General features: G+C 42.4%; 1 protein-coding gene across 1 annotated transcript in view; it reads left to right on the plus strand.

Annotated features, from left to right (window-relative positions):
- LOC109637277 (complement component 8, beta polypeptide) overlaps positions 1-26,703 on the plus strand; it is a 49,983-nt gene that overhangs the window by 14,465 nt on the left and 8,815 nt on the right. Inside the window, exons 2-14 of the mRNA XM_020099528.2 lie at positions 3,026-3,636; positions 9,537-9,676; positions 13,048-13,146; positions 14,939-15,070; positions 15,938-16,057; positions 16,499-16,537; positions 18,644-18,709; positions 20,305-20,364; positions 22,297-22,344; positions 22,571-22,679; positions 23,709-24,356; positions 25,307-25,434; positions 25,888-25,972. Of these exons, the coding sequence (XP_019955087.2) occupies positions 3,567-3,636; positions 9,537-9,676; positions 13,048-13,146; positions 14,939-15,070; positions 15,938-16,057; positions 16,499-16,537; positions 18,644-18,709; positions 20,305-20,364; positions 22,297-22,344; positions 22,571-22,679; positions 23,709-24,356; positions 25,307-25,434; positions 25,888-25,972 (1,744 nt within the window). The 5' untranslated portion in view covers positions 3,026-3,566. The remainder of the gene's footprint in view (positions 1-3,025; positions 3,637-9,536; positions 9,677-13,047; positions 13,147-14,938; positions 15,071-15,937; positions 16,058-16,498; positions 16,538-18,643; positions 18,710-20,304; positions 20,365-22,296; positions 22,345-22,570; positions 22,680-23,708; positions 24,357-25,306; positions 25,435-25,887; positions 25,973-26,703) is intronic.

The following is a 26,703-nucleotide window of genomic DNA, read 5'->3' on the forward strand; positions in this document are numbered from 1 at the left end:
AAATGTTGCTCACTGGAATGCAGGAGCTGAGAAGAATCTCGAGAATGATCTGATTTGAGCACGTGTTCAGTGATTGGCCATTATATCTCAGAGACGCAAACATGATTTAAATCTGATCAGAGAGTTAGAACTCAGTATAATTGTTGGAAATTACAACCCTTTGTCTCTGCAACATAAATCGCAGATCTAAATTATAGTTTTTATTTCATTGGAAACTAATTATCATGTCAAGCTAATTCCTTATTGTATTGTATGTGCATTAATTACATAATTAAGAAGAACTGAAAGCTGTATAAAAAACTAAATTCGATCTGTTTTTTATCAGTGTTTTGATTGACCTGTACTTCAGCTCACTAAAGGTTGTAGACAGCTTTATGATATAAAGATCAAAACAACATGATTACCCTTCATGAGAAAGATTCAGATCACATCTCATCCCGATGCAGTGATGCTGCTTGACAAGATGTATGTGCCTGCATGTTGCCCTGGGGGCCTAGTTCACCTTGCGAAGGTATACACTCAAACTCGCCCCCTGAAAAATCAGTGGCTTGCATGATTGATGTGCCTTATGCTAAGGTAGGAAGAGTTGTCATACATCAGGTGCTCTCACAGCATGTCTTGTTCTATAATCCAGTTACGTCAGTAAAGACACAAGCAGAAACCAACAAATCTCCAGAGATGATTTGTGAAATTCAGGCAGACACGCAGTACAGAGACAAAGGCAGCAGCAGGTTGATCGAGGGAAATAAAGAAATGCAAGCAGAATGAAATTCGCTTCCCTCAAGGAAGTTTTCCTTTGCACTTGAGAGAGGTGGGAATGAAATGAACACATTAATAAATAAAGGGCGGCTTTTGTCAAGGGCTTTTGACATTGTCTAACGGCTGAGAGTAGCTAGAGAAATGAGTGATGCTCTTTAACTCTGACCCAAATCATAAGAGACACTGGGAGCAGATTGGGGAGTCTGAGTGACCTAGATAGCATTGGTTTTGAAAAGCAGCCATACATCACATTAAATCGCTCTTCCGTCTAATACAATGAGGCATATCTCCCTTGCTGGTAATGAAAATTACATTCTGATAAGGTTCTTTGTGACATGGAAAATACCTCTACCATCACTGACACTCCAGGGCTCTCTCTGAGACGCACAGAGGGGAGATTTCCCCTCTGCCCGGACCTGGGTGACATTATCTGCCTCATAAACTCACATGAAGGGTGACACATGGTCTAGACAGCCTTGCACAAGGAGAACAGGAGGTGATGAGGTGACCAGTTGTTCACGGAAATTAAATTTGTCTTTTTTTTCAAGGGGAGGCAGATATACTGTAGTTGTAGAAAGACTTTTTCACTGATCCTTTTGTTTTACGGGTATATATATATATATATATGAATTGAAGCTCAGCATGATGATACGAAAAAATCCACCTCAACAACACCAATATATTCTCTCGCTTCACTCTAGTATGCTCAGTTTGCAAACACAGCACATATACAGTATATAAAGATGGATGATGCAGCTCTACTTCCTCCTACTATCTGGAAAAGAAGCCATAATACCCTGGGTATGAATGCTGCTATCTTGCGCATTTGGAGTCAGAGTCTGCGCACTAGCGATCAAGAAATAGAGCTGTGGTAGCGAGGTCCCACCTGTACACACTTGGCCAATCAGGAGTCAATCTCAGCTTATCCATGACGTTTCAACTCATTTGTACAGCATCAAAACCAAAGGTCCAGGAAAAATTTGCACTTGAACATACATCAGTTTGATAAGAACTACCTAAAATGTTCTGTCAATGTCCCATCTGTTTACATGGAGGAGACAGGGTTTATGACCTCTACCGCGGCCAGCGACCAGGTGGAGATCAAGAAGCTTTACCTTCACTTTTGGGGAACTGTTGGTTTTCATCTTTATATCCAGTCTATGCCTCAGCACTTCATACAGGCTGAACACACACACAAGCATGCTACACACACCCTGATGTTTGATGTCAGCAAGCTACAGGTAATTTTTATGCAGTCTCTACTTTGGCAAATAAACAAGCAGTGCAAAAATAGTACAAGAGTCAAATTTGTTTAAATGATGCTGAAAATTGCCTTTGTATTTGCTCACAACATCAAAGAATGATGCTCAACCTGGTTTTTGTTGTATCATTATTAGCCTACTATAATTATTATTATTATTGTAATTTGGGTGGACTAATGCACCTTAAAAGCCACATATTTAAATGTTTAAAGATTTAGTTTGGAAACAAATCAATGGATTAATGTAGAATACATGGTACTGTATAAAAACAAGGGCACTTGAAATTCTTTTTAGAATGACACTTAGACACTCTCATTACAGACACTCACAATGTCACACAATGTCACACAGGATAATGTGTGCCCAAGCTCGATGTGCTGCAGCTCTTTTCAGGCCAGGGTCGGCTAAAGGCCTCTCTCTCCAACAATGGCCCGTCACCATGCCAACAGAAGCAGTGCCAGCCACAGTGCCAGCTTGGCATGGCCCCCGTGTTAGCAGTAGCTGATTCAAGGGCATTAAAGCACAATGTGTGGGGGTCCTAGTTTATAGAGGGCTGTGCCAGGATTCCCACCACAGTTTGCTTTGAAACAGCCTGTCATTCAACGCTTTCTGCCACTTCCCCTCCTCTCGTGTTGTTGATCTGAGCTGGGAGCATGAACAATCCATCTTCTGAAAATTGTGCCTTGCACGCACAGAAGCGCCAGTCATGCTCTAATGTATGATATTTACTCACAAGCAGCACATAAAACAACAGCGTCAAATATTTCGCCACAGGTCTCCTTCAAGGGTGGGCGCAGAACAGCGAGCAGTTTCTGCACTCTCATTAAGGATTGATGATCCAGAAGAGACAATAACGTCTTTGTTGATTTGTTAGATTGCTGCCTGCCAATTTGATTGTTAGATTAATGTTGTAATGAGTGATCGAGGGGGATGTGTTTGTCATTAAAATTTTGAACCACCTCCAGGTTAACATTAACTCTTCTCCCTGTCTCCTCACCCTGCAGCGCTTGGAGCAAGTCACTGTGATGGGCTGTCGGACTACATCTGAAGTGCTCTACCAAAGAATAATATCCACTCCTGACCTACTCTGAAGAACAATATTTGATTCAATCAATGTCACAGTCTCTCGGGGGGGGACTTACACCTGAGCAATAGGTGGGACCTCAGAAAAGATCAACAGTGGACCATGTGATACTTGACCTTCACGGAGAGAACTCAGATACACTCCAGAAGATGTCAAATCTGATCTGAAGCTGCTCTCGAGAGGGTCGTATTTCAGCCATCTTTCCACTTGTGTTATTAAGCAATACTCAGACACCATGGGCCATCAGTGAAGGAGCATAGTAATCAATGCTGGATCTTCATTTATTGAGGAGTACCAGACATCTCACCATGGATGTGAAGGAGATTTTCTCCACCAAAGAGCGACTGTGAGAGAGACGGAACTGGGGGGAATTGGACTCTGGGAGTAAGGAGGATCAGCTAGTGTGCTGCTAACCCATGGTGCATCTGCTGTGAGCAGGACAAGGGACTCAGTGGTGGAGGATGTCAGCAGAGGCCGAGCTCCAGCCGGGTGTCAAAACCAGCCAGCGAAGGGAGTCCAGGAGGATTAAAGGTACGATAAAGATGATGTTAAAAAAAATTCCGAGCTTTTCGAAGAGCACAAGGAATATTTTTTTTAATATATTCAATGATGTGTGTCTTTGGTCACTGTTGAGATAACAGTTAAGAAGGAATGACTTACATGTGCACCTTACTGAATCAGCAATTGTGCATGGATATTAGACATATAATTGGCCCCTCTGTGTAAATTGTTTCCCCTTTAAATTTTAGATCCGCCACTGGCTCATATCGTATATTTGTATTTTGTTGTGGATTGAGAAAGTATAATATAGACATAGCCCATAGTGCTCGGAGGTACACTCAAAGACAACAAGAAACATGAAGAACAGGGAGACAAAATGGAGAAATGGCAGCTTTCCTGTGTTTGGCAGGCAGTGAACATAACTTTAAGCCAAGTTTGGATAAATAATGCTGAACTACATGGAGAAAAGCTTCAGTCAGACAAGCCCACCGAGAGGCTCCCTGTCTCATCCCAAGGATCCAGACGTAGTAACAGCTATTCCGTGTAGCCCCAGGGTTTGGTGCTGCCATGATTTAGGTGTCATGGACAGGGTAATTCACACCCTGTTGCTTTGATGAACAGCATAAGTGATGTAATAGGACAAGTCATTCTCCGAACGTTCACCAGGAGACTGAAATGGGACTGAATTGACTGAGAGGAGGAAAGAGATGGAGAGAGAGAGGCAGAAAGAGGGGCAAATCACAGGGAGAGGAAAGAAAGTGTGTAAGAGGAGGAGGAGTGTTCTTCTTTGCTATTCCTCTCCTTTTCTCCCCACATTTCTCCATCCATGAATAAAGCCACTCCAGCCAGTCCAGTAAATCTGGCTTCTGTGGGCTGGCTGTAACGAGGCCATAGGGCCAGGTCCTCTGTGGCTGTTTCACTGGCTCTGTCAGCTTGCTCAGATAAATGGCCGGGCTGGAGGAGGGCCCATCGATTTGAGTTAAGTGGAGGGGGGAGAGTGTAGCAAGGGGGCTATTACACACGTGGCAATGCGGCTCATCGGAGGGGGGTATCAGTGCAGGCTATCAGCCCCTGACTTTACCATGTTAATCACATAAGCTGCAGGGACCATTGTCACAATCCACCAAGATGCTATTTAGGTCCATATAAATGGAAATGGGGCAACATAAATGCATGCAGAGTGTCAAGAAGCGCCGATAGTGGTGGATATGAGTGGGCTGGGGACAGGTGAAGGACACCATCAAGGATCAGGTTGATGACTTATATTGAGATTAAGCTATGTTTATATTCATGTGAATTGAAGGGAACAGCAGATATTAATGACATTTAAAGGATAAGGTGGCTTATTTTATATTTTTCATCTCATCAACAAATCCTCATCTTAACTATATGTAAACCGTCTCTACCCTATATCAGTAACACTCACACCACATTACCAGCATTCGCAGATGCTGCCTCGTCCAATGTTACTCGGACCACAACGTTCTTCTCTGGTATTTGACGGATCAATGATCAACACCTACTGGGCCGGCATGCTTGTTTTAGCGTTTGCAGAGATATTTAGAAAAATGAAGGTCGTGTGGATGGAGATTTCTTTCTTAACACAGGGGGAAAGACAAAACAGCTTTGGGATTATCTAAAGAGTTAGGCTCAGGCTAGCTACCTTAGGATCAACTTGTTTTTGGTTTTTGTTATTTGGAGATTTGATAACAAAAAGAAAAACATCATCTATCATCAGTGTCATCCATTAATGAATGCTGAAAAAAAACATATCACGCAATATTACATTAAGATGACATATGGGTCACATCATCCTGTGCCTGGTTTTAAAGATGCTATATTGATATGGATGTCATATTTGGTAACATCAAATGTTGCTGCGGCAAACTCTTACTCCCATTCTGAAGCCAGAGCTTCCCTCTACCAATCGAAAAAAATGCTTTACATGCGTGACTTTACTCCATCTCCATAGCAACTGTTGCTCTCCCACTATAATCTGAGCACAAAAAAATATTCATTTCAAAAAGAGAGAGACAAGGAAAGAGGACATCAAGACATTGAGAGAGGGGGCCAGAAGGAGAGAGACACTGCAAACAGATATAGAAAGAGACAGAGCAAGGCAGGCTGAATCACCAGTGTCCTCTTCTACTGAATGAATGGCATTGAAAAGATTGTAAGAGACAGTACAATACGAACCATTTCACCCTGTGCAAACCCACATTTGACCATATTAGTTGCAACTGTTCCATTATACTGCTTCACCATCAGTGTGATAAGTGGGCCCCCCTACCCAAACAACAATCTCCCCCAGCAAGATCAATAACTGCATGTAACTCTGCACTGAGTCAATGGTCTTTCCACCACATTGATGATGTGCACAATACCCCTCATTAACTGTGTAACTGCTTTAACGATCCGACATTTAACCAAAACCTCGATCCCCTGTTTGGTGCCAAAGTTGGGTAAAGGCATTTTGATCCATGTGGTTTGGACAAAGGAACACAAGCTTGTAAATGTGTAACTGTGAGTTTGCTGAGGCTTATGAAGAGTATTTTGTGCACATGAGGGAGACAGATGGCAGGGACAGATTTGCCTTCCTCAGACGCCCATTCTCTTTACAACTGCTTAAAGTTGTCAGTCTCCTGCACCAACAGAACGTACCTTCGGTTTTCATTTCAGTACCGTCAAACATCCTGTTCAGAGTCACATCAAACTAAACTAAACTAACAAAACAAACAATGTATTACACACTGCATGTAGGTGAAAATAGAAGATAATAAGCACTTCAATACACTCAGATTATGGTTAAATTGATGGCGTGTGTGTGTCCCACTGACAAACAGAGACGCTGATCCAAAAGAGACAAGAAGACACAGATACACACTCAGAAAGGTTCGAAGGTTAAGCTGCCTCAATGCCGGCTCCCCAACAAAAAGTTTCTTGTTGCCAACTCCTTATATCTGGAGGGGCACTTCTGACTCTCCATCTGTTGCCATCTGTCCCTTCACTGTCCCCATTCTAGTGTGGCAAGCAGGAGGACGCAACACTATGATCAGTGAGACAAGCCCTAAAACAGTATGGAGCAGCACTCACAGTAATTGTTCGCTCCATGTTCCTGGTGCAAGGCCCTGCGTCAGGTGTGGGATCACAGCGTTTGATTAGAAGCCCTCTTACATCCTCCGTGTTGATTGCCAGCTCTTTTTCGAAGACTTTGCTATTGCTTTTCTTATTTTACAGTGTTTATTTGCAGGAAATAGGAGGAGAATTGGGAGGAGAGAGATGTAACAAGCATTCTAAAGCCCCTTTTCCACTGGTCAAAAAGACTTCATCTTGGCTTTTGTCTGCAATGGAAATGGATACAATCAACATTCACTCCCAGGACAAATGACTCTGAAGTAGACACAAGTTTTAATCAGCTGCGATGGAAACGAGACACATGGGTCAGTGCACTAATTTAGAAAGCTAGCGGCATGAGAGACCACCTCAGTCTGTCCTTCATGACATTAAATATGAGAAGAGGGCAAATCCCTCTATAGCCAATGGGAAAGGAGTTATCACCTTTTTTATTGGGTATACCCGAGTTTACAAAAAATATAGCTTATACCTGCTAATTTTGGTGTAAAAGTCGTTTAGCACAGGGCATACATGCACCCCAGATTACCAGGTCTCCCTGATGGCTAGTGCAATCTGTAGGATACCTTTAGATAGAGACACAAATAGTAGAAAATACTTCAGGCAACCCTCTGTCAGACAAATTAAGAGCATTGGGCTCATGGGCCAGAAATATTGTGAGGGCCACTCAACCTTGGGTAATTGTAAATCCAGAAAAGCAAAGGAATATGTGTCATCCCCCTCTTCACACACACACACACACACACACCTTCTCCCTCTCTCCTCTCCTTCCGTACAGTGTGTAACAACATGAAACAGCATGCCCCGCAGCTCTTTAGTTTCATACAGCACACTCGCTTGTCTTGATCTGAACCCAGAGCACGTAGCGTACGAGTTATGCCGCTGTGTCAAGACTCTCATTCGGTATGCAAGGCCTACTTTTTTTTTTGAGTATCTGTGCATAAACCTCTAAATCTCTCCTGAAGTGTTATTAGGGGAAATGGTATGCTGTATGTAAAGAAACAAATGCCACAGAACATCTGGTTAAAGCTCATCTGAGAGTGCTGCACTGAATTGGACCGATCATGTTTAAAATGCAACTGGAGCAGCATGCATTTTATATTACATTACAGAGTGTATGAGTCAGTAAAATCAGGATGGAATGCATAATACTGTATGAATAGACTAGAGCCGCTGCATGAGGGATGTCTTTAAGAAGGTAGAGCAATAATTATTGCAGGAGTCCACCTCTTTTTGCATCCGTCATGCAGGGTTTAAGCATCAGCACGACTGCAATCAAGTATAGTACATACTGTAAGTCAAAGTAACGCACCACAGTTAGTCTACATCAAAGTCATTATCAAAGTCTGAATGTTAATTTCTCTGCATGGGAGCTGTTTGCATGCCAAGCTGTGGCTGTTAACGTTCAGAGGTACATCGTGGCCGTATATAAGACTCATTATCCTCTGGCAGGAAAACAAGTCTGAATCAGACCCAGATTTGACATTCACTTGCTCAGAGACTTTAATGACTTTAGCATCGTCAAGCCCTCCCCCTCTTTTAGAGGATTCTGCCCTCATGAATTAGTGAGAGGGTGTGCATAGCCAAGACAAGCGCTTGCATTAGGACCAAGACACTTTTTTTCTCGATTTGCACAAGCCATTTAATTTGCTTGTTTTCCCCTGAATTTCCAATTTGCTTTTTTGATATTTTTTTTTCTTGGAAGTTGCAGGGATGAAAAGAGGGGGTAGATTTAACATGGATGGCAATTCCATGTGTTTCTGGGTGGAATAAGTTAATTTTCGGTTTGATATGGTCTTTGATGGCAGCCTAACAGTCTCTGTTAGGGATTTTAAGCCTCATCCTCTTCTCATGCGCAGCTTAAGCCAGCTACTTAAATGTGCCGTTAACTGATGCACTGTACAGGCTCGTGACCTAGAATTGAGCGACCAAAGGGGCTGAAAAACTGTGAAATTCGCCAAGGTGCTGGTGACCTTGATTTGAAATCCTTCTATCTCTTTGTGTGAATGCAGCAGGAGTGTTGAAGCTGAGAAACCCTGTGCAGATTATGAGGGGATGGTTTATACATTGTTGCATGCACGAGATGGCAATCAAGACTCGCACCCACATTATCAAAACAGCAGGAGGACAAACAACACAAAGATAAAATTAGAAAAGTGTCCCTGTCAAGGTGGATGTCAGGGCAGCTACAGAATTATCAACAGTTTGAATGGGAACAAAAAAAGGGAATGGATGACAATAGACGCGCCATCCTGCCACCACCCAACATCCATCACCCAGGAAGGGCCTTGTGGATTGTGGGTGGGCGCTGGACCGAGATAATTCCTATCAAAAGCCGCCATTCAAGCTGGTTTGTCCTAACCAATAGCACCCAAAGGGACTTTGGGCATGGGTGCAACGTAGGAATAAGCATCCCCCCCACTCAACCTTTCACCCTATATATTTCTGTGTGAATAGCTCACAATGCTCTGCAATAGGTGAGGGGGAAGTGGTCTCAGGCTTCCTCTTTTTTTCTCCTTTGGTCCACTGGCTTTAACCAACTTCGTTTTCAATTTCAAGTTCAATTTTCTTTCAATCTGTGCTTGCTGCTGATAATTTGTAATTCATTCTAAATTTTCTATTCCATAAATATTTATACCATTGAGTGTGTACACACGCACATACTCGCATCTGTACCTTAAACAGCGCATAATACAAAAGTTTTAGGAGTCTGTTGAGCTCACACATCCTTTTATCTGTAAAAACACTAAATACATTTTCTTCTACCTTTTTTTTGTTCTCTTTCTTTCATGCCGCAGGTCAGGACCGCAGTGAGGCGGGGCTTATTAAGCGTTTCCGTGGAGATGGCATGCGGTACAAGGCCAAGCTGATCGGGATTGATGAGGTGACAGCAGCGCGTGGGGACAAGCTGTGCCAGGACTCCATGATGAAGCTGAAGGTGCAGACTTCTGTGTGTGTGGGTGTGTGCATGTACTGTATGTGTGTGTGTGTCTGCAGGGACAGCATTGAGCCTCTTCATTCATCTCAGACAGATTTTGAAAAAAAAGCATGACTGTATTGTGTGTTGAGTCATGGGAGCTGTCCTCTCCTGTATATGACTCACTGGAACTCTGTAAAGAAGTGACCAAACGGAACAAATAACAGTCCAGGCATATTATGCTGCAGCTCTTTGTCATGTAGGAAGCTATTGCAGGGTTGGTTTTATATCTTGTGCGAAATGGCAGAACCTTTGTACCTTATTTTTCCTCTAATAGTCTGCTATATTTTTAGTATTGCTCAAAACTCTCCGCATTTATTCATAAAGATTTTTATTGACCTTGAAAGCAAAATGTCTTCCTGAGTATTATGCCAGTTAGGCAGAAGATTGTCACTTTTTAACCTATGACTGCAAGAACATTACCCACCCCCAACCCCCTTGTTGTATGTCTTCTAGTGTCAGTCACAGTTTTCTATTTTTACAACAAACTCCATACTTGTAGCACATATGCAAACTGGGATAATGTGACCCAGATAATATTTTAGCGAATGTTGAAAGTAAATTAGGTCAAATTCAGTACCTCACTAAGGCTGAAAGAAAATGAGCTCTGGTTAATTTGGAAGAATACGTTAAAGCTTATTTTAAAGTATTTGTACTAATTCACTATTTCTTAAGCACTGTGAACCTTTATTTTTTCGCTCATGTGCACTTTACAGCCATAACAGGTTCGAATCCAGATTGGGCTAGTGGGGTTTGAATGATCTCCCCTTGTTTGTGGGTAATCTGGTTTCCTCCCACAGTCTACATTTATGTGGGGGTCAGGTTAATTGGGAAGTTTTAATTGACCATGGTGTGAAGAGGGGAGGTAGGTGTTGGCCCTATAGTCCAGTGGTGATCTGTCCCGGGGATTGAACATTATCGCGCCCCAAAGAAGAGGCACTATAGATAATGGACTGATGGACAACAATTGTTTCTTGATATCAGTAAGAAACACACATCCTTCATAGCTGGTGTGACTTGTGTCAGTTGCAGGAACACTAGCAGATGCTATCAGGTCTAGTCAAAGAGCTGATTTAATTAAATTAGCTCCATGATTTGATTGAAATAGCTGTTTAAGCTAACTTTTTTATTGTTTCCAGCTGACCTGAGTATAAGGGGTCTTAAATATACACTTCCTGTGCGAAAACTACATGGTAAAATGTTTGAATCCTCAACCAGCAAAGATCCCCATAGAACATCCATCGATACGTTATCTATAGCACTCATCTTATGAGGGTTCAGCTGACATTGGGCTAAATGACAGTTGCACTGTCAAGATATTACTTAATGCTGTCTAACTGCTTAGTTTCTGACATGGATAAGCAGAGATGAGGTTTTGCATGAGATAAGGCTCTTTAATCAGAAATAACACTTTCTCGGATAACAAGTGGAAAAGAGACTGAACATCTCTGTACATCCAAGTGACAACAGACCCACTAACATTAGCTTGCCCTAGAGTAGTGTCCAAGATCAGCTTCTACACAGGCCTAATTATATAGACTGTATATAAAGACTCAGACATGACTGCTCCCCAAAAATTAAGGCAAAACCTCTTGATTGCCACCTAGAAGATGGCTGCTGTATAGGTTATAAACCTTTCCGCCTCCATGTTAACGTATGGGACATGGACCAAAAGTCAAAGTGCATGTCAATTTAAATGCATATTATTTATGTCATTTTAGGTAGGTCTTATCAAACTGATGTATGTTCAAGTGTTCATGTTTCTGGTCAGTTTAGTATTAAGTCATGGATTCATGCTCTATATACAGTATATTAAATGACATCTCACTGAGAAGTAACATGCTTCCAACTCTCAAAAATGTATTCTGTATCATCCTGACAGTTTTACTTTTACTAAAGTAAAAGGCAAGGAATACTTATCATTTTCTTTGTTCATGGTAAAAAAGCAGCACGTCTTAGCAGCAGGTGGCTATGGGACAAATCCTTCTCCAAAAGAGGACATATATGCATTGCTTTTTAAGTTTCTTCTTACAGATTTTGCTGGCGCTTAAATGTGTGGGCAGGCCTATGAAGAGAGCAGTATAGCCAGAAGGCAAAGCCTCTCATCGGCCATATTCATTCAAAGTGATATGTGCAATAAAACTACTTTTTCGCTGCCTTGATCTGACATGTCGGCAGTGTCCTCGGCTTGACTCCGGTAGTCAACAGCCACCAGCCAGTTACAGTCAATGGAGCAGTCGATACAGGCTTGCTATTATCTGGACAGGGGATAGAGGAGGGGACGGTGTTTCTATTGAGCTGCCTCTCACTGCCTTGAGGACTAATCCACCAAATGGAGAAGCCGATGGCTGATTGACATCATCCATCGACTCCCCCTGCCCGCCCGCCTCTTTCTCACTTACTTCATTTCTTTCCTGTTGCTTGCTCTGCTTTTTATCCTCTTCCATATACTGCTTCATCTCCTCCTTTTCTCATATGAGTCTACATTTTTGTTTGTGAAGATACATGTATTTTTTCTTCACCCTGCAGAAACGACTTGTAATGCCTGTAGTTTTGAATAAGAGCTTGGCTTTAACAAAAAAGGTCTGAGGTAGAGGTTAGCTGATGTACAGGAGAGGTCAAGAATGTGTCTGTGTAATTGCGATTGCAGTTTTGTCAGACATATTCAGCACAGCAGGCAGGTCTTTCTCATCTCCTCAGGTTTTCCTTCTTCTCTCTTCTCTAATGTTGCAGGCTTTGTTCTAGGAAAGACACGTCAAACACACAGGTCACATTAACTGGAACACGGTGGAGATGTTAATTGTCTTCTTTATTAGACTTGAGAATAAAAGCAAAAAGGGGGCTGCCGAGAACCATGGGAAATACATACTTCAAAGGGCGGATTGGTTGTTCACTCAGCACTATGTGAACACCGAGCTGGTCGGTCAGCATGAACAATCCATTCTGTCAGCAAATCTCACCCTATTGTTGTTAGCTCGCACTTGTGCATGTCACGTTGAAGTGCAGTGGAGCTACTTCAAGAAAGGGAAGAAGAAAAAAGGTGCTTGGGAAATAATAACAAGACTCGCTGCACAAGGTGACGTGTGAATTCCTGTGAGAGTGCATCTTCAAGAAAAGGCACATGAAAGAACATTCTGTCCTATCACACCTTATGTAACTCCTGCCTCCCCACCCCCAAAACGTTCTCCCGAATCTGCCCATGAACCACCCACCCACCCCCTCATCTCCCACTGTCACACTCACCTGAGTCGGAAGAGAGATGGGCTCACGGTCTTTAACGCCAAATTCACATTCTTTCATCTCCTCAAGTCATTTCCTTTAATCTCCTGCAGGGAATGGCTTCCTCGGCACGTTCCAAAGGGGAGCATAAGCAGAGAGTCTTCTTGACGGTGTCTTTCGGCGGGATCAAGATTTACTGTGAAAGATCAGGGGTGAGTAGCCTGTCAGAAAGAGAGTCCGACGTAGCAGAGCTGCACCGTGAGGTCACTGCCAGCTGCCACTCTGTGAACCTATATGGTATAGGACATCCAGAGGGCATACACTTGCACAGTTCAGTTCACAGAGGCTGCCAACGCTTCCATCTTGTAAGCCTGGCCTCCACGGTTGACCTGTTTGTACAATGGCAATACCTGCACACAAGTAACATGATTCACAACGTTGCGCTCAAGGAGCAAGAGCATAAACATACATTTTATAAATATCACAACTAAAATAAGCAACAACTGTCTTTCCACAGGACAGTTACCATTTAGTTCATTAATATTTAACATGGCAGCAGTGATTTACAGGTCTTGCATTTGATATTTGACTCTGAGTAACATACACTATAAGATGAGGAGTATGCTGCAGGACCTACTTAAGATCACTCAGACCCTGTCTGCGTGCTAATGATAGCGCAGTGAGCAATGTTTTGCAGTTTCCATATCCATCCTGGCTCTCACCCCCACGGACTAGGAGGCCTGCTGTTCCATTACAGGATGATCGAGGGGCCCGGCTCTTCCCCGTCCTGGGGCGTAGTGTTGGCTAGATAGGCCCACTCTGCTCATCAGCGCTAACCGATAATTAGCGCTCAGTTCCACCCCTTAATGATCATTGCCGCTAATGCTAATTACACCACGGCTCCACCTCAGCTGTCGTTAGCTCTAAACTGATAATTATGCAACAGCGTTGGTCCCGTGGTTGCCGACCCCCACCCCAGTACCAACCATTTATTCCCCCCTAAAAAACACCCATCTTTTATAATATCTCTTTTCAATATGACTGGTGGTGATAGCGGCGCATCTTTCGGCTGTAACGAAAAAGAACATTAAGCCTCGGCCTCCACCACCAACCAGCTCACAAGCTTTTGACAAGCTCATTTGTTGTTTTGGAAATCATGCCCCCTAATGCTCTTCATTTTATTTACTGATTACTGGCAGCAAATAACACTCCACACTTAATATCCCTCTTGAGTGATTATGGGGGAAATGGGGATCACTCCAGTGCAGGCAGAGTCAGCAAGCGTTTAGATGGAAATACTTGACATGATTCTCTGCTGGATCAAGTCGACTAGTCATATTAGTTTTGTATTTTACATTAATCTGGGGCGTTACCATCATTTACATATCGTCTAATATTCAAATAAAAGCTCCTCCCCAGTGCCCTAAGCTTATCTCTGTTTACAGGGAAGCAGCAGGTAGGTGTGCTTGAGTGACAGCCTAATTAATCTGTGTATATATATTAGTGTGTGGTTAATTTTTCTAAGCTTATTGGTTTCTTCTTTTTCCACCTGGTATTTCATAGTTTGCTTATAAATATGGTGTTTCTCGATGATCACAGCATCTCAAATCCTGCTGGATTTAAGATTAAAAGACCAGATCAAACAAAAGTGTCATGTTATTTGATTCTTATTTAAAATGAGAGAACCAGTTTTACAGTTATACCATGTTGCATAAGAGAAATGAAATGATCCTTGAATCTTTCCTCTTTCTGTCAGAGACATTTAGGCTCACACCGTGTTGGTTGGTCGTGTTTGGCTTAACAATATGCAAAGATGTTTTAAGTAGGTTTGACCTACTTTTTCTGCCAACACAGTGTACAGGGCTCCTTTTAAAACATTATATCAAAAGGAACATTTTCAAATGAAAGAGGACATGTTGTAATAAATCTTTAAAAATAAAAGATCTTCAGCAGTGCCCACATGGTCTTTCCTGTGTGAACACTTTTCGCCTCTGCCATCTATAGGTGCTTCTGCATCAGCACTCAGTCCACGAGATCAGCTACATCGCCAAGGACACCAGGGACCACCGAGCCTTTGGCTATGTCTGCGGGAAGGAGGGCCACCACAGGTTTGTGGCCATCAAGACTTCACAGTCGGTGAGTACCTCTCCATTCTCAAGACTCCTTGACTCATCTGCCAGTTTGCATGTTGAGATGTGAGTTAATTAAAATCTTCAAATGCTGTGAATTAAATGGCACAAGATTTTAACATTGTCCTCTTAAAGCTGCATTATACCTACAGATACCAAGTCCTTTTAATCCATACACCTGGTAATTAAATATTCAAGCTGTGTGTCTATGGGGGGGGGGGGGGGGGGGGGCGCCTGGCACTGTAGAGAAAAAAACATATTTTGGTTCAATTTTGAGATTTCACTTTTTCTTTTTGCCAAGTCTCACGTGAAATATCGAGGGAGTCAAATATCTTTTTCTGAAGAGTGACTCAAATTCTTCTCTCAAGAGTCACCTCTACAGATCTTCAAACTAGAGTGAGAAAGTGGAATAATGTAGAATACAAAACTGGTCTTTGAAAAGTAGGAAGGGAAGAAAAACATTTTCTAAAAATTGCTGTGTTGTGATTGCACTTTATACTGTATATTGCAGGTCAACACCCCCACTCCCTGCTGTGCTGAGCTCGCTGTTTGTTTTTGACTCAATCAAAGCTAGACAACAGACAGCCATGTACTGCATTCACATGATCTATTCTAAAAATGGATTGCCTGACCAGAATAATATTAAAATACATAAATACGAAAAAAAGATAAACGAAATACATAATGTCCATAAAGGTCACTTTTCATAACAAAAACATGTTTATTAAGTTTAAAGAAAAAGATTTCAAATATTCTGTAATTCAGTAAAATATCTGGAAGAAGTCAAAATATGAATATAAATATATAAATTCAATTTCCTAATTTTTACCCTCTTCTTCTTCCTCCTCCTTCTCTGTCCACTTCACCCATTCAGGCTGAGCCTCTCATCATCGACCTGCGTGACCTCTTCACGCTCATCTATGACATTAAGCAGCGGGAGGAGATGGAGAAGAAGGCTCAGAAGGACAAACACTGTGAGCAGGCGGTGTATCAGGTAGGACACTTAGAGCCCCTCTTTATTTTTTTGTTGTTTTTTTCTCACTTTCATTTCCCATTTGGAGGCGAGATCGCACATTATAACTCAGCCAGCGATGCATTCACACACCAGAAATCTTAACACTTTCAAGCTCCCTCTGAAGTGCACTGCAAACTGTGTTTGTCTGCACGACTGATTTCTGCGCTGAATATGTGACATGTTTAGATGAGATGTGTGTGACAGGGAATGTATGCGTTGGTGTGTTTGTGATACAGCAAGTCGCTGCTTCATTAAAACTCAATGCAATGTCAGTTTCTTACTATGCTTGGTTGCAGACTTAGATTTTTGCTGTTGGTGCCTCTTCTTCGTCCATTTCTTTCTTAACGAGAGTGCGAATTCTCAAATGACTGATGAAAGAAACACAATGTGTTGTCTGCCTTCTGTCCCAAACCTACACAGACCATCCTGGAGGACGAAGTGGATGATCCAGTTTACCAGGTAGGTCCACAGATACACAGATACGGAACATACAACCTGCCGACTCTGATGCTTTTCTAGCTTCACTGGTGCTGTTTTCACTCTCAAAGCTCGGGATAGAGAACAACAAATAATCCTCAATTCAAATATCTTCTCCAGTCAGTGATCCGCTTGAATTAATGATTCATGATATTCCACCATTCCAGTAATACACATCCGAGTGGACAGTTTTGTTCAACCATTCAACTCCCATTTGCCAGTGCAGTGTCGTAAAACCATATTTTTTAAGTTGATCTGTGTCAATGTTCTGATTTCTTCCAAAGATATGCCCCCCCACCCCCGGACTGGTTGTTACCCCTCTCTTTTTTTTTTGCCCTGTGCATTTATTTGGCTGAACATGATTTTCTTTTTTTCCTCTGTGTTTGCTCACACTGAATACAGACAACACTAACTCTTACTCTGAATGCTATGTTCAGTAGTACATCTAACCACCTCCCAGATCACCTCTGTTCTTTGCTCTAGCCTGAAGTGTGTTTTTGCATAATGTCATTTCCATTTTGCAGTTTTCAATTTAAGTTGATGTTGGTTGACAAAACTCCAGAGACTGGCCAGAGTCTTACATAGGAATAATGTGACATTTTGGTGAAATGCGCTTAATCTCTTTCTGTGTGAGGGTTGGATGAGTGGATCAATATGTCGTTATGTTAAACCTGCAGATGGATCCAGAAGCTTAGCATAAAGAGAAGAAAACAGTTAGCCTGGCTATTTTCAAATGTAACAAAATCCCCCTATTTAGGTTTCACCAATTAATACATTAAATCATTTAATCTATTCAAAAACCAAAGGGTTAAACATTACAATCGTGTTATTATAGGGCATTATGTGCAGGACTATTTCTTGGTTTGGACCAGAGACTTTCTGGAGTCACTGGAGTCTGCTGCCAAGAAATAGTTCACCACATTAACCCCTGCAAACCTTCAGTCTTTGTACAGATACCAATAACCTTTATAACAATAAAGTGTAAATTAGCTGTAATCACAGTTTGTAAGAGTCAGGCCAGCTGTTTCCTGTCTTTATGGGAAGCTAAGATAACCGGCTGCTCCACCTAAAAAGTAATGAAAAAGGTCTCAATCCTCTCATCAGACACTCTCCAACTCTCAGTTTTGGTTTCGCGGCGCAATTTAGGGAGCGGAATTAAAACATTAGGATTACGTCCTGTCATTATCGCCATCTTGGGCTGCGTCTGCCTATACCTGACAAGATCAGGAAAATAAATGTCCTTGTCGTTTAAGCATTATATCGTCAGTAGGGGAGACTGTAAGCAATCTTAGAAGCTGCTTCCTCCTCTTTCTTCTTCTATTGTTAAACGCTGTCTCAACTTTCTCCAAAGTCCGAATTATCCTTAAAACTATTTTCAATCTGTAAACAATCCGAACCATGGTTCAGTATGATCTGGACAAAGAGCACCTCTTTGGGTCCAACTGCAATGATCCGAGGTGCTTTCACACCTGTTATCTTGCTTCAGAATAAACAGAGATGTCCGAACAAACAAGTCGGGTGTGAAAGCACCTTGAATAAGTGTGTGTCCCAAAATGACAAACTATTCCTTTAATCAGAGATCCATAAATGCATTGATCTATATCAACGTGAGAAGAGATAACGACAGATTTAACTTGTGAGACTTCAGTCATGGATTTCAAGCCTAAGACCTGCCGGTGGAGCATCACGCTGCTAATGTTGAAGGGAGAACCTCGAGCTAAGACCTCCACATTGCCTTGAACTACTGCCTGACCTATTATACTTGTGCTCTTTCCTCCTCCCACCTCACTCCTTTTCTTTCTCTCTTCATCACCCTATTCCTCTTTCATGTGCCCCATTTTCACACTCTTTATGTTCCTGATCTCATTTAATTCCTCACTTGACGCCATCCTCACTCCCCTGTGCTTTCATTTATTCTCATCATGTATCACCCCTTGTTGTATCTCTCTGTTTTATACACCAACCTCTCTCTCTCTCTCTCTCTCTCTCTCTCTCTCTCTCTCTCTCTCTCTCTCTCTCTCTCTCTCTGTCTTCTCATCTCATTATTCTCTGCACCTCTACGCCTTGCCAACTACTTCTATTCTGTAGTACATAGTGTTTGAGGCTGGACACGAACCCCTCCGTGGCCCCCAGTCAGAGGAGAGCGTTTATCAGGTACAAATACAAGCATTGCCCCCTTCTTTTCCTCCCTCTTGATACCGTGTGAGAGATGATAATAGTAGCATTACTAACAACTGTATGACACCCTTTAAAAAAGGAGTTACAAAGTGCAGATTGTTTTTATGGGGATTCAGAAATAGATCAAACTGAGGTTTCTGTTCTGATGTGGCTGTCTCCTGTAGCTTCATTATAATAAAGGAAGCCATTTTTGTCAGTGGAATATGTTTGATGTACAGCAGCAGCAGCAGCTGTTTCCTCATTTTGCATCAGTAGTAACTCTACGTAGCTCTGGTATGAGATTAGGAAAAGTGAAGAGTAAGCAGAGAGATTGTTATCAATGAAATAACACTATAAACAATGCTGGATTAGATAGAGTTATCATTTCCTACGTATCCATGATGAATTTGGAGGCATTTTGAATGAAATAATAAAATCTACCACACCTAAAATAGCACTCGATAGAGCGCATACCTCCGCCAAGGCCCAACAGTTCCCTCAAATTCAATCAAATTCAAGCACTCTAAATGTTCTTGAATTTTTTTAATCAAGATCGATTAATTATTCCCTGGGAAAACTGATGAAAGCGCCATCTCGCAATGTTAAAGAAAGACCTGGATCTTTCTCCCTGATCCAGATCCGCAACCAACCGACAGGGGGTGAAAACCTTACCTCTTCGGCGGAGGTAATTATGGAGTATGATATTTTCAATGATTATAGATAAACAATCACTGACCATAATTGGTGTGAAAAATATGATTTCATTTTCAGAAAATCTTAACATTTATAATTTTAAATGTGCTTGAAATAAATAGGCAGCCTCTAATGTTTAAAATGTAAGATTCCTTATATAGCATGTGAAACAGCTGTAGAAGAGTCAAGGTCAGCCGGTAGTTTATCCACAGTCTGTACACCAGGCTCCTTTTATACATCCAACACTTTGACCTTTTGATTTTAGACCATTTGAAGGACCAGTTAGGACTCCAGGGACGTGTCGTATGATTTAATCCTAGCCCCCCGCCTCCCTGCCTTTCTCTCCCTCTCCTCCTCCTACTGCTCTTTTTTTGCCCCTCTGTATCTTGCCTTCCTCTAAAGATGAAAGATTCAGAGAGGGAGATTAATCACTTGCCATGCCATTTGATCTCAGAATGAAACAAGATCAATAGACTTTGGCAAAACGTAACTGAAAGTTAAGCAGACGAGGGAGCGTTAGGGCAGACAGGCGGAGAGGTTAAGAGCAACAGATAGTTCGGTTGTGAGGCAAATGTGCAGAGAAGACCAGAGCCCAGGCATTTTCCTATTATCCCATAAACTAATGGAGACATGCTGTTGCAGAATATAGGCTTTCTTAAAATTCCCTGTATCGTTAGCAATCAATATTGATTTAAGTAGAATTGATTCAACACTGCAACGATAGAATTTTCATAACCCTATTGCACTGAAAGGTAAAATTACACCTAAAGTTATAGATCAAAAATGATGTAGTGCACTTTTTCTTTCTCCATAGACATGTTTCAGTTCTGTAAGATCCTGTTTTAAATACCCAGACTGCTCTGTTACTTACGTTTGAATCGACCTCCGATCCAATGCAGGTCCCATCCAGTCAGCAGAAGGAAGGGATCTATGATGTCCCAAAACGCCATTTCATGACTGTAGGTGTTTTTTATTTTCTATTATTTGTTTCTTTGCTCTTCGACTTGCAAACCTCTCTTTGAGATCCTCTGGGAGTAAATGCCTTAAGCCCCCTATGACAGTGTCCATTTGTAATATTTTCGCTCCTCTCTATTCAGTTGCTCTATATTACAGCCAACAGGCTCAAAAACATTCCCACGCTGCCAAGGACAAGTCAGACAGGGGTCTTTGCCTACGTCCGCTCCCTGTGACAGCGTTGATGATGATGAAACAAAGCTGCATTAGTCATGCCGAGCCTGCTCGAAGAGATAGGACTAACTGATTGTGAGACCAAGATCAGATATGTCAGCAATTTCACAGAACATTAGAGAGGCAGGCATCGCTTCCAAAATCCAATCCTGTGCAGAATCTCAAGCATGTCATGACCAGATGGTCAAGATAAGATCGGCTTGGAGTGTTCGCTGGTCATTTCAGACCTTCGCAACAAAATAAAGGGGTGGCCAGTTCCATCTTCCTCAGAGGATAAGGACGAGAGGTTTGTAGGTGGAGTGGGTGTTGGGTTGAGCTGCATGCAGTGAAGTCATGGCTACATACAACCAAGGCCACCAGGGCTTAATGAATAGTAATTTATTTTTCCTCCTGTGAACGGGTTTGGTCAGAAAACGGTACCAAAATAAATCATTTTTTGATTTACCCCCCTGTCATCGAACTGCAAATATATTTCATCTCATTTTGGTAGGTTTTATGAGTTCTTCACCATCATGCTATTGCATCTCTCAAATCGCTTAGAAAACACATATTTGAGCCTATTTCACCCAAAATTTACACACAACCCCCGAAAAGAGCCGTAGCAAACTGTGTCTCTATACTCTTCACTGTTTGTGTGCTTGTTGCTCGGCATATCAAACAGATAAACTGTCCCCGGCCCCCCGCGTTATCTCGCCCAAACAGCCCATGCCAGTATAAGTAGCAGCGCTTCCATATCTCCAAGTGTTACTGCTTGTCTGTTCATTCAGTTGGAGCTTTTTGAGAGAGCCTCGAACTCCCTCGGTGTGTGTCAGTGCCTGCGGGGAGACACCTCTGTGTACAATGTTTACCTTTTTTTTTCCAAATTCGGACTCATTCTGTGCCCCTGAATGGATCCAAAGTGCTGTACAGACTGTGCGATCCTTTATGTCCCGGCTTATTCAAGAAAGACATAAACACCCTGTTTATGTGCAACACGGATTGCCTTTTCTTTCTTTTGTCAGACATGTTGCTTGTGTGTGTGTGTTTATTACAGCATGCAAATCCTGTGTGTTCCGTGTGTTTTCTGTGCCTTTACTGTGATCCATTGTCTGCTTGTGCATGGCCCCAGAGACATTTCATGCAACTTAGCCATCCCATGGTCTCTTTCATAGCCGCGTCTCCCTCTCCTTTAAGTAGTGCGAATGGATCACGGGGGGAGACTAGTGCAGGGGTCACATCTGCCTATAGGGTGAGGTGGCCTCATTGTCTTGGTGGGTAGGTCTCAGGAGCTTCTTCTTTCATTCATTTGATGAAATAAACACACTCCTCTGTGTGTATATCTGCTCATACAGTGGAACTATGCATTAAAAAGCATCCCAGGCTCTCACAGGCGCCCCTCATGATTGGCAGACATAAGAATATCTAATCAGAGCCTGTTTTATGGGACTGAATAGCCTTTTACCCACTCAATTATAGCGAGCCATGAAAGATTCATTTTAGATCCATTTTCTGATAATGAAACAAGGGGATAGTTGTTTCTCGCCCTCCACAGCACAGACTGCTTTTGTGAATAGATTTCTCTCCCCGCACCTACCCACCCTTGCAGCCACCGTACCCTATTTGGAGATGGTTTCAAGATTTCATAACTATGCAGATCTCATTGTTGTGATGTATCACTGGACTTTGTCTCTCTCTCTCCCTCATCCCCTTGATTTGACTCACAGAATATCAACCACTTCGATCTTTTCGGCGACATGTCCACACCTCCCTCGGTGAGTAGCACCACCAAAAAAATCTAACCTGCCTTTAAGTTTGCAAAGCTGATACAAGTTAGAGATAGTGCACACTATGTTATCTTTAATTCAACGATTTCATTAGAACTGATGCAGAAGATCTAAATTACTGGATGTTCCACAGTACTGAAGATAAAAGTTTAAATGTGCAGCACAGTGAATTTCTGTCGACTTTGTGTGTGCGTGTGTGTGTTTTCCCTCTCAGATGCCTCCATCACCTGCCAACACACTGGATCCAAGCAGGAGCAGCCGCCAGCAGCAGCACAGTCCTGCTGATATGTACGCCCCCTTCAGCCCCACTTCCGTGCCATCAGGTAGCGACCCAGACTGAAACTCTGCATCTTTTCCACAATAACCAATATGCATGAGTGGAAGAAAATGCTAGAAGGGATAATTTTATTGATGTTTAGTTTGTGAAAATATTTTGCCAGGATGTGAATTTATGGAGTGTTAATAAGGACGGGCACACACCATGCAGCTGTGTTATTATACTGTGAGCAATAGAGAGGTTTCCTAAACCTTGACATCGTTTATATTTATCCAAGATGAATCAATTTCAATTTTGCAGTGTTCTGAGTTTATTACCTGTCCAGGCTATACTCTGCCTCTAGCCCAATGTCAACTGGGATTGGCTCTAACCCCCCGCATCCCTCACAGAACAAGCAGTATAGACGATGGATGGATGGATGGGAATTGCAGACTTAAAATACCCTCGAAACATAAAGTCAGTCGGGGGGGGTGTAGCATTAGACCCTGCCTCCTGCAGCAGGAGCATCACCGGTGAAGAACAAACTGAAATGGATTCAGAGGAGGCCGAGACTTTTACTTGAGCTTTACATTCTGTCTATTCATTTGTACTTTTACTTCTGTACCACCACTGTCTTTATGATGTGAATGCGCTTGTAGGCAGATGTTGTTTATGTGTTGAACAAACATTTCAAAATTTTCTCTTTATAGCAGTCTAACAAAATAGTGACTTCTTCACTGCATATAACAGCCAAACTCCCTGCATCCTTTCCCCTTTGATAATAACACGTATGTAGTCAGTGCTTTCCAGCAGTAGACTCTCAAAGCACAGTTGTTGTCCGGAACAACACTATAAGTAGAAGTCTTCTTGTTAGTGTCCCCATTCAGTGGCATTACCAAGCCATATTAACATATGACTCACTTTTTGACTTTTGACTTTTGCAAAATATAGGTGATACAGCTGCATCATTCAGGACCACCAGTGTGGTCTATTCATTTAAGATACATGGTTTGACATTAACAAGAAAACACCTCACATGCTCTTATTGTCCGATTAACCTTTAATCATTTCCTTCCTTCTATTCTTTCCCTCTCAGGTTATATGACCATGGGCCCAGTGCAGGCGGCCCAGTGGGCACAGCAGCCATTCTCTGCTCAGGCTCAGACCCTGGCCTTCCCCGTGCAGGGCCCCCTCCAGGTGGCTCAGGTCCTCCCGGGTGGTCAGCCGGTCATCTGGAGCCAGGCCAACATTTTCCCAGCCACTCAGCAGCAGTGGGCGGCCATGGCAGCCTATATGCCGGCCCAGACTGTGGGCGTGGGGGGCCATGCTATCCCAGCTGCCATGCTCCAAGGCCTGGTTCCCATCACTACCATGTGCCCGCAAGCCTGCGACCTGTCAGCCCCATCCTCAGCCATCACCAGCCCCCAGCACACAGCCGACCCCACCTTGCTCCAGAGGCAGCTGAGCCTGGGTAGAGAGGGCCTCAACATGGACTCAGACGCAGGCGAGGGCCCCTCTACTTTAGGAGCCGGAGCAGAAGGTGTGGGAGCTGGCTTTGCGTCAGCAGGGGTGAGCAGGTGTGGGACCCCAGGCCTCATGAGCGAACCGGACACTCTGGCCTGCAGTCAGCTGCTGTCACCTTCATCTGCCACGACCCAGGAAGAGGAAGGGAGCTGTAGTGACCTTGATCTTTCGAGGATGACCTTGAGCCCAGGAACATCCACATCGCCATCCACGGAATCCCGTAAGTCATCTTACTTATTTTCCTCCTACACGAACACAGCTGATTAAACATCTTAACAACTTCATATATAAGCATAAAGCATTATTAAAAGTCTTAAATCTTACGTAGCCTTACAAGCATTGCTCTAAGGAAAGCTATGTCATTCTGTCCATTACCATGGAATCTACTACACATACTCATGGTCCTCAGAGGATGAAGCCTGCTAACCTTGGTGATAATCTGATTTTCCTTCTAGGATCTATTAGTAAATATTTTTGTTTTTTATTGAAATATCTAAACTACTGATTGAGTGCCATAAAATTTTGTAGAGATATTAATAATAATGGATCGAGTGATCCCCTGACCATTCAGTGCCAGTGGCTAGACGTAAGTTTAATTTATTCAATGAAATATTTCAACATCTTCAAAATGGTTTGTTACAAAATTACACATTCATGATTCCCAGATGATGTACCCCAATAAATTTGGTTATCCTCGTACTCATCCACTAGTGCTGTCAGCAGACTGACATTTGTGCTTTTTAGTGATAAACCTGTGCATTCTGCACTGGATCGACTGTAATAACTTTGGCGATCCCCTGATTTTTCATCAAGCATCATCATAAGGTCAAATGTTTAATTTGTGCGGCACTTTGATTCATGCCTGTAAAATGAGACTCATACAACTGAACAAAAAAGAAAACTGACCTATTTGTGTTTTATTTGAAAGAATGCAAAATGACGGGATGACACACAATAAAGGTCATGATCTAGATTTGAATCCACAATTCAATAGTATATCATATTCATGAAAACAGTGTGATGCTAAATTATAAATTTATTGGACAGATTAGCATTAAACAGTAAACATTGCACATTTGGGAAAATTGTTCAAACCAAAGTTGAAATCTCTATTTATGTTCTCTCATGAATATATTTACATTTACTGTTTCTTATTGCATCTCCTAACAGCATCCACCCCGGCGCCTCAGCGGAGCTGTTCTTCCGACTGCCCCCCATCCCAGGCTAGCGACCCCCCAACAGATCACTCCCCTGTCGTCCTGGAGGACAACGCAAGCAACACCAAGGAGGCACAATTGGTGAGCACTGCCTCCTTGGGTCACATCCCAGTCATTATGTTTCACAGATTTAATTTAACAACTGGCTGCCACGATGTATTAATCTATTATTGTCAAACGGATGATCAGTTCTCGACTACATCACTTGTAATTACAAAGAGTAGATTTCCATATGATTAATTTGACCAAACAGGATTGATTCTACCCGTTTTTCAGAAAAATGTCAGGTCAATTAAGCATGAAAGGTCAAAGATGATTCAAGTGTCTTGATTAGATCATATATAATAAGGTAAAATTATGTTTTGGATAATTATAGAGCTTCTGTCATTTTACTGAATGTTACGCTGATGTTTTTACTGACTAAATGGAAGGAAAAGATTTACATTGCGTTCATTAAATATACAGTATCACCTTCTAGATTGAAATTTTACAGCTTTCTCTCAAACGCACACGCTCTCTCTCTCTCCATCTTAGGGCTCTGTTGTTGCTTGCTCAGTCTCTCCGCAGCTCAGTGAAGCTCCTGATCTAACACAGGATCAGACCTGTCCACAGGAGGACAGCTAGAGTACAACAAACTGAGTGGGTATTTCACAGCTCCCTCCTTTCCAGTTTGCCTGACCCTATTCATATTGTTTCATGTCTTTTCTACCCTTTTCATCTCCAGTGTCCAACTACTCCTCCTCTCTGGTTTTTATTCACTTCATATTTTCAATTGTCTCCTTCCCTTGTCCTCCTTTTCTTTGTGGATGAGTGGTAGGCTGCCATTTGAAAAGGAGATTTATTTTAGTTCAACATCTTTGTGCCCCTCTGCTCTACACAACCGTGAAAGATGGACGGCAGGCACAATGTTGCCCCTCAGTGGTCAGATTTGTAACTACATCCATGCTGATTGTTTTCTTTTTAGGCGATGGAAGCTCTCAAGGCCAAGACAGAAGCTCATGAGAAAAAGAAAAAGAGAGATGAGATGACTGTTACCAGAAGCATCTCTCACAGCTGTGTGACGCAGACTCGCTCTGTTTTTTCAACCTTTAAAGGATATTTTGGCAGGTCTGTAATAAGCTGGCTATCCAAGGACTTGCTTTCCTCCAGAGGCCGCATACTGTACTGCACTCCTCAGCATGACAACCAGACTTTGGCTTTAATGTCCAAACAAATAAACTATCAACCAGGAAGTGACCTTTGATCTTTGACCGAAACCTGCAACAGGAGGAGACTGCGTCCCCCTGTGATGGATTTATATCTGTGAGGATACATTACAAGCCCATGGTGACACTGACGATGCAAATTCTT

The sequence above is a fragment of the Paralichthys olivaceus genome, chromosome 16 (genome assembly GCF_024713975.1).
Source record: "Paralichthys olivaceus isolate ysfri-2021 chromosome 16, ASM2471397v2, whole genome shotgun sequence".
NCBI lineage: Eukaryota > Metazoa > Chordata > Actinopteri > Pleuronectiformes > Paralichthyidae > Paralichthys > Paralichthys olivaceus.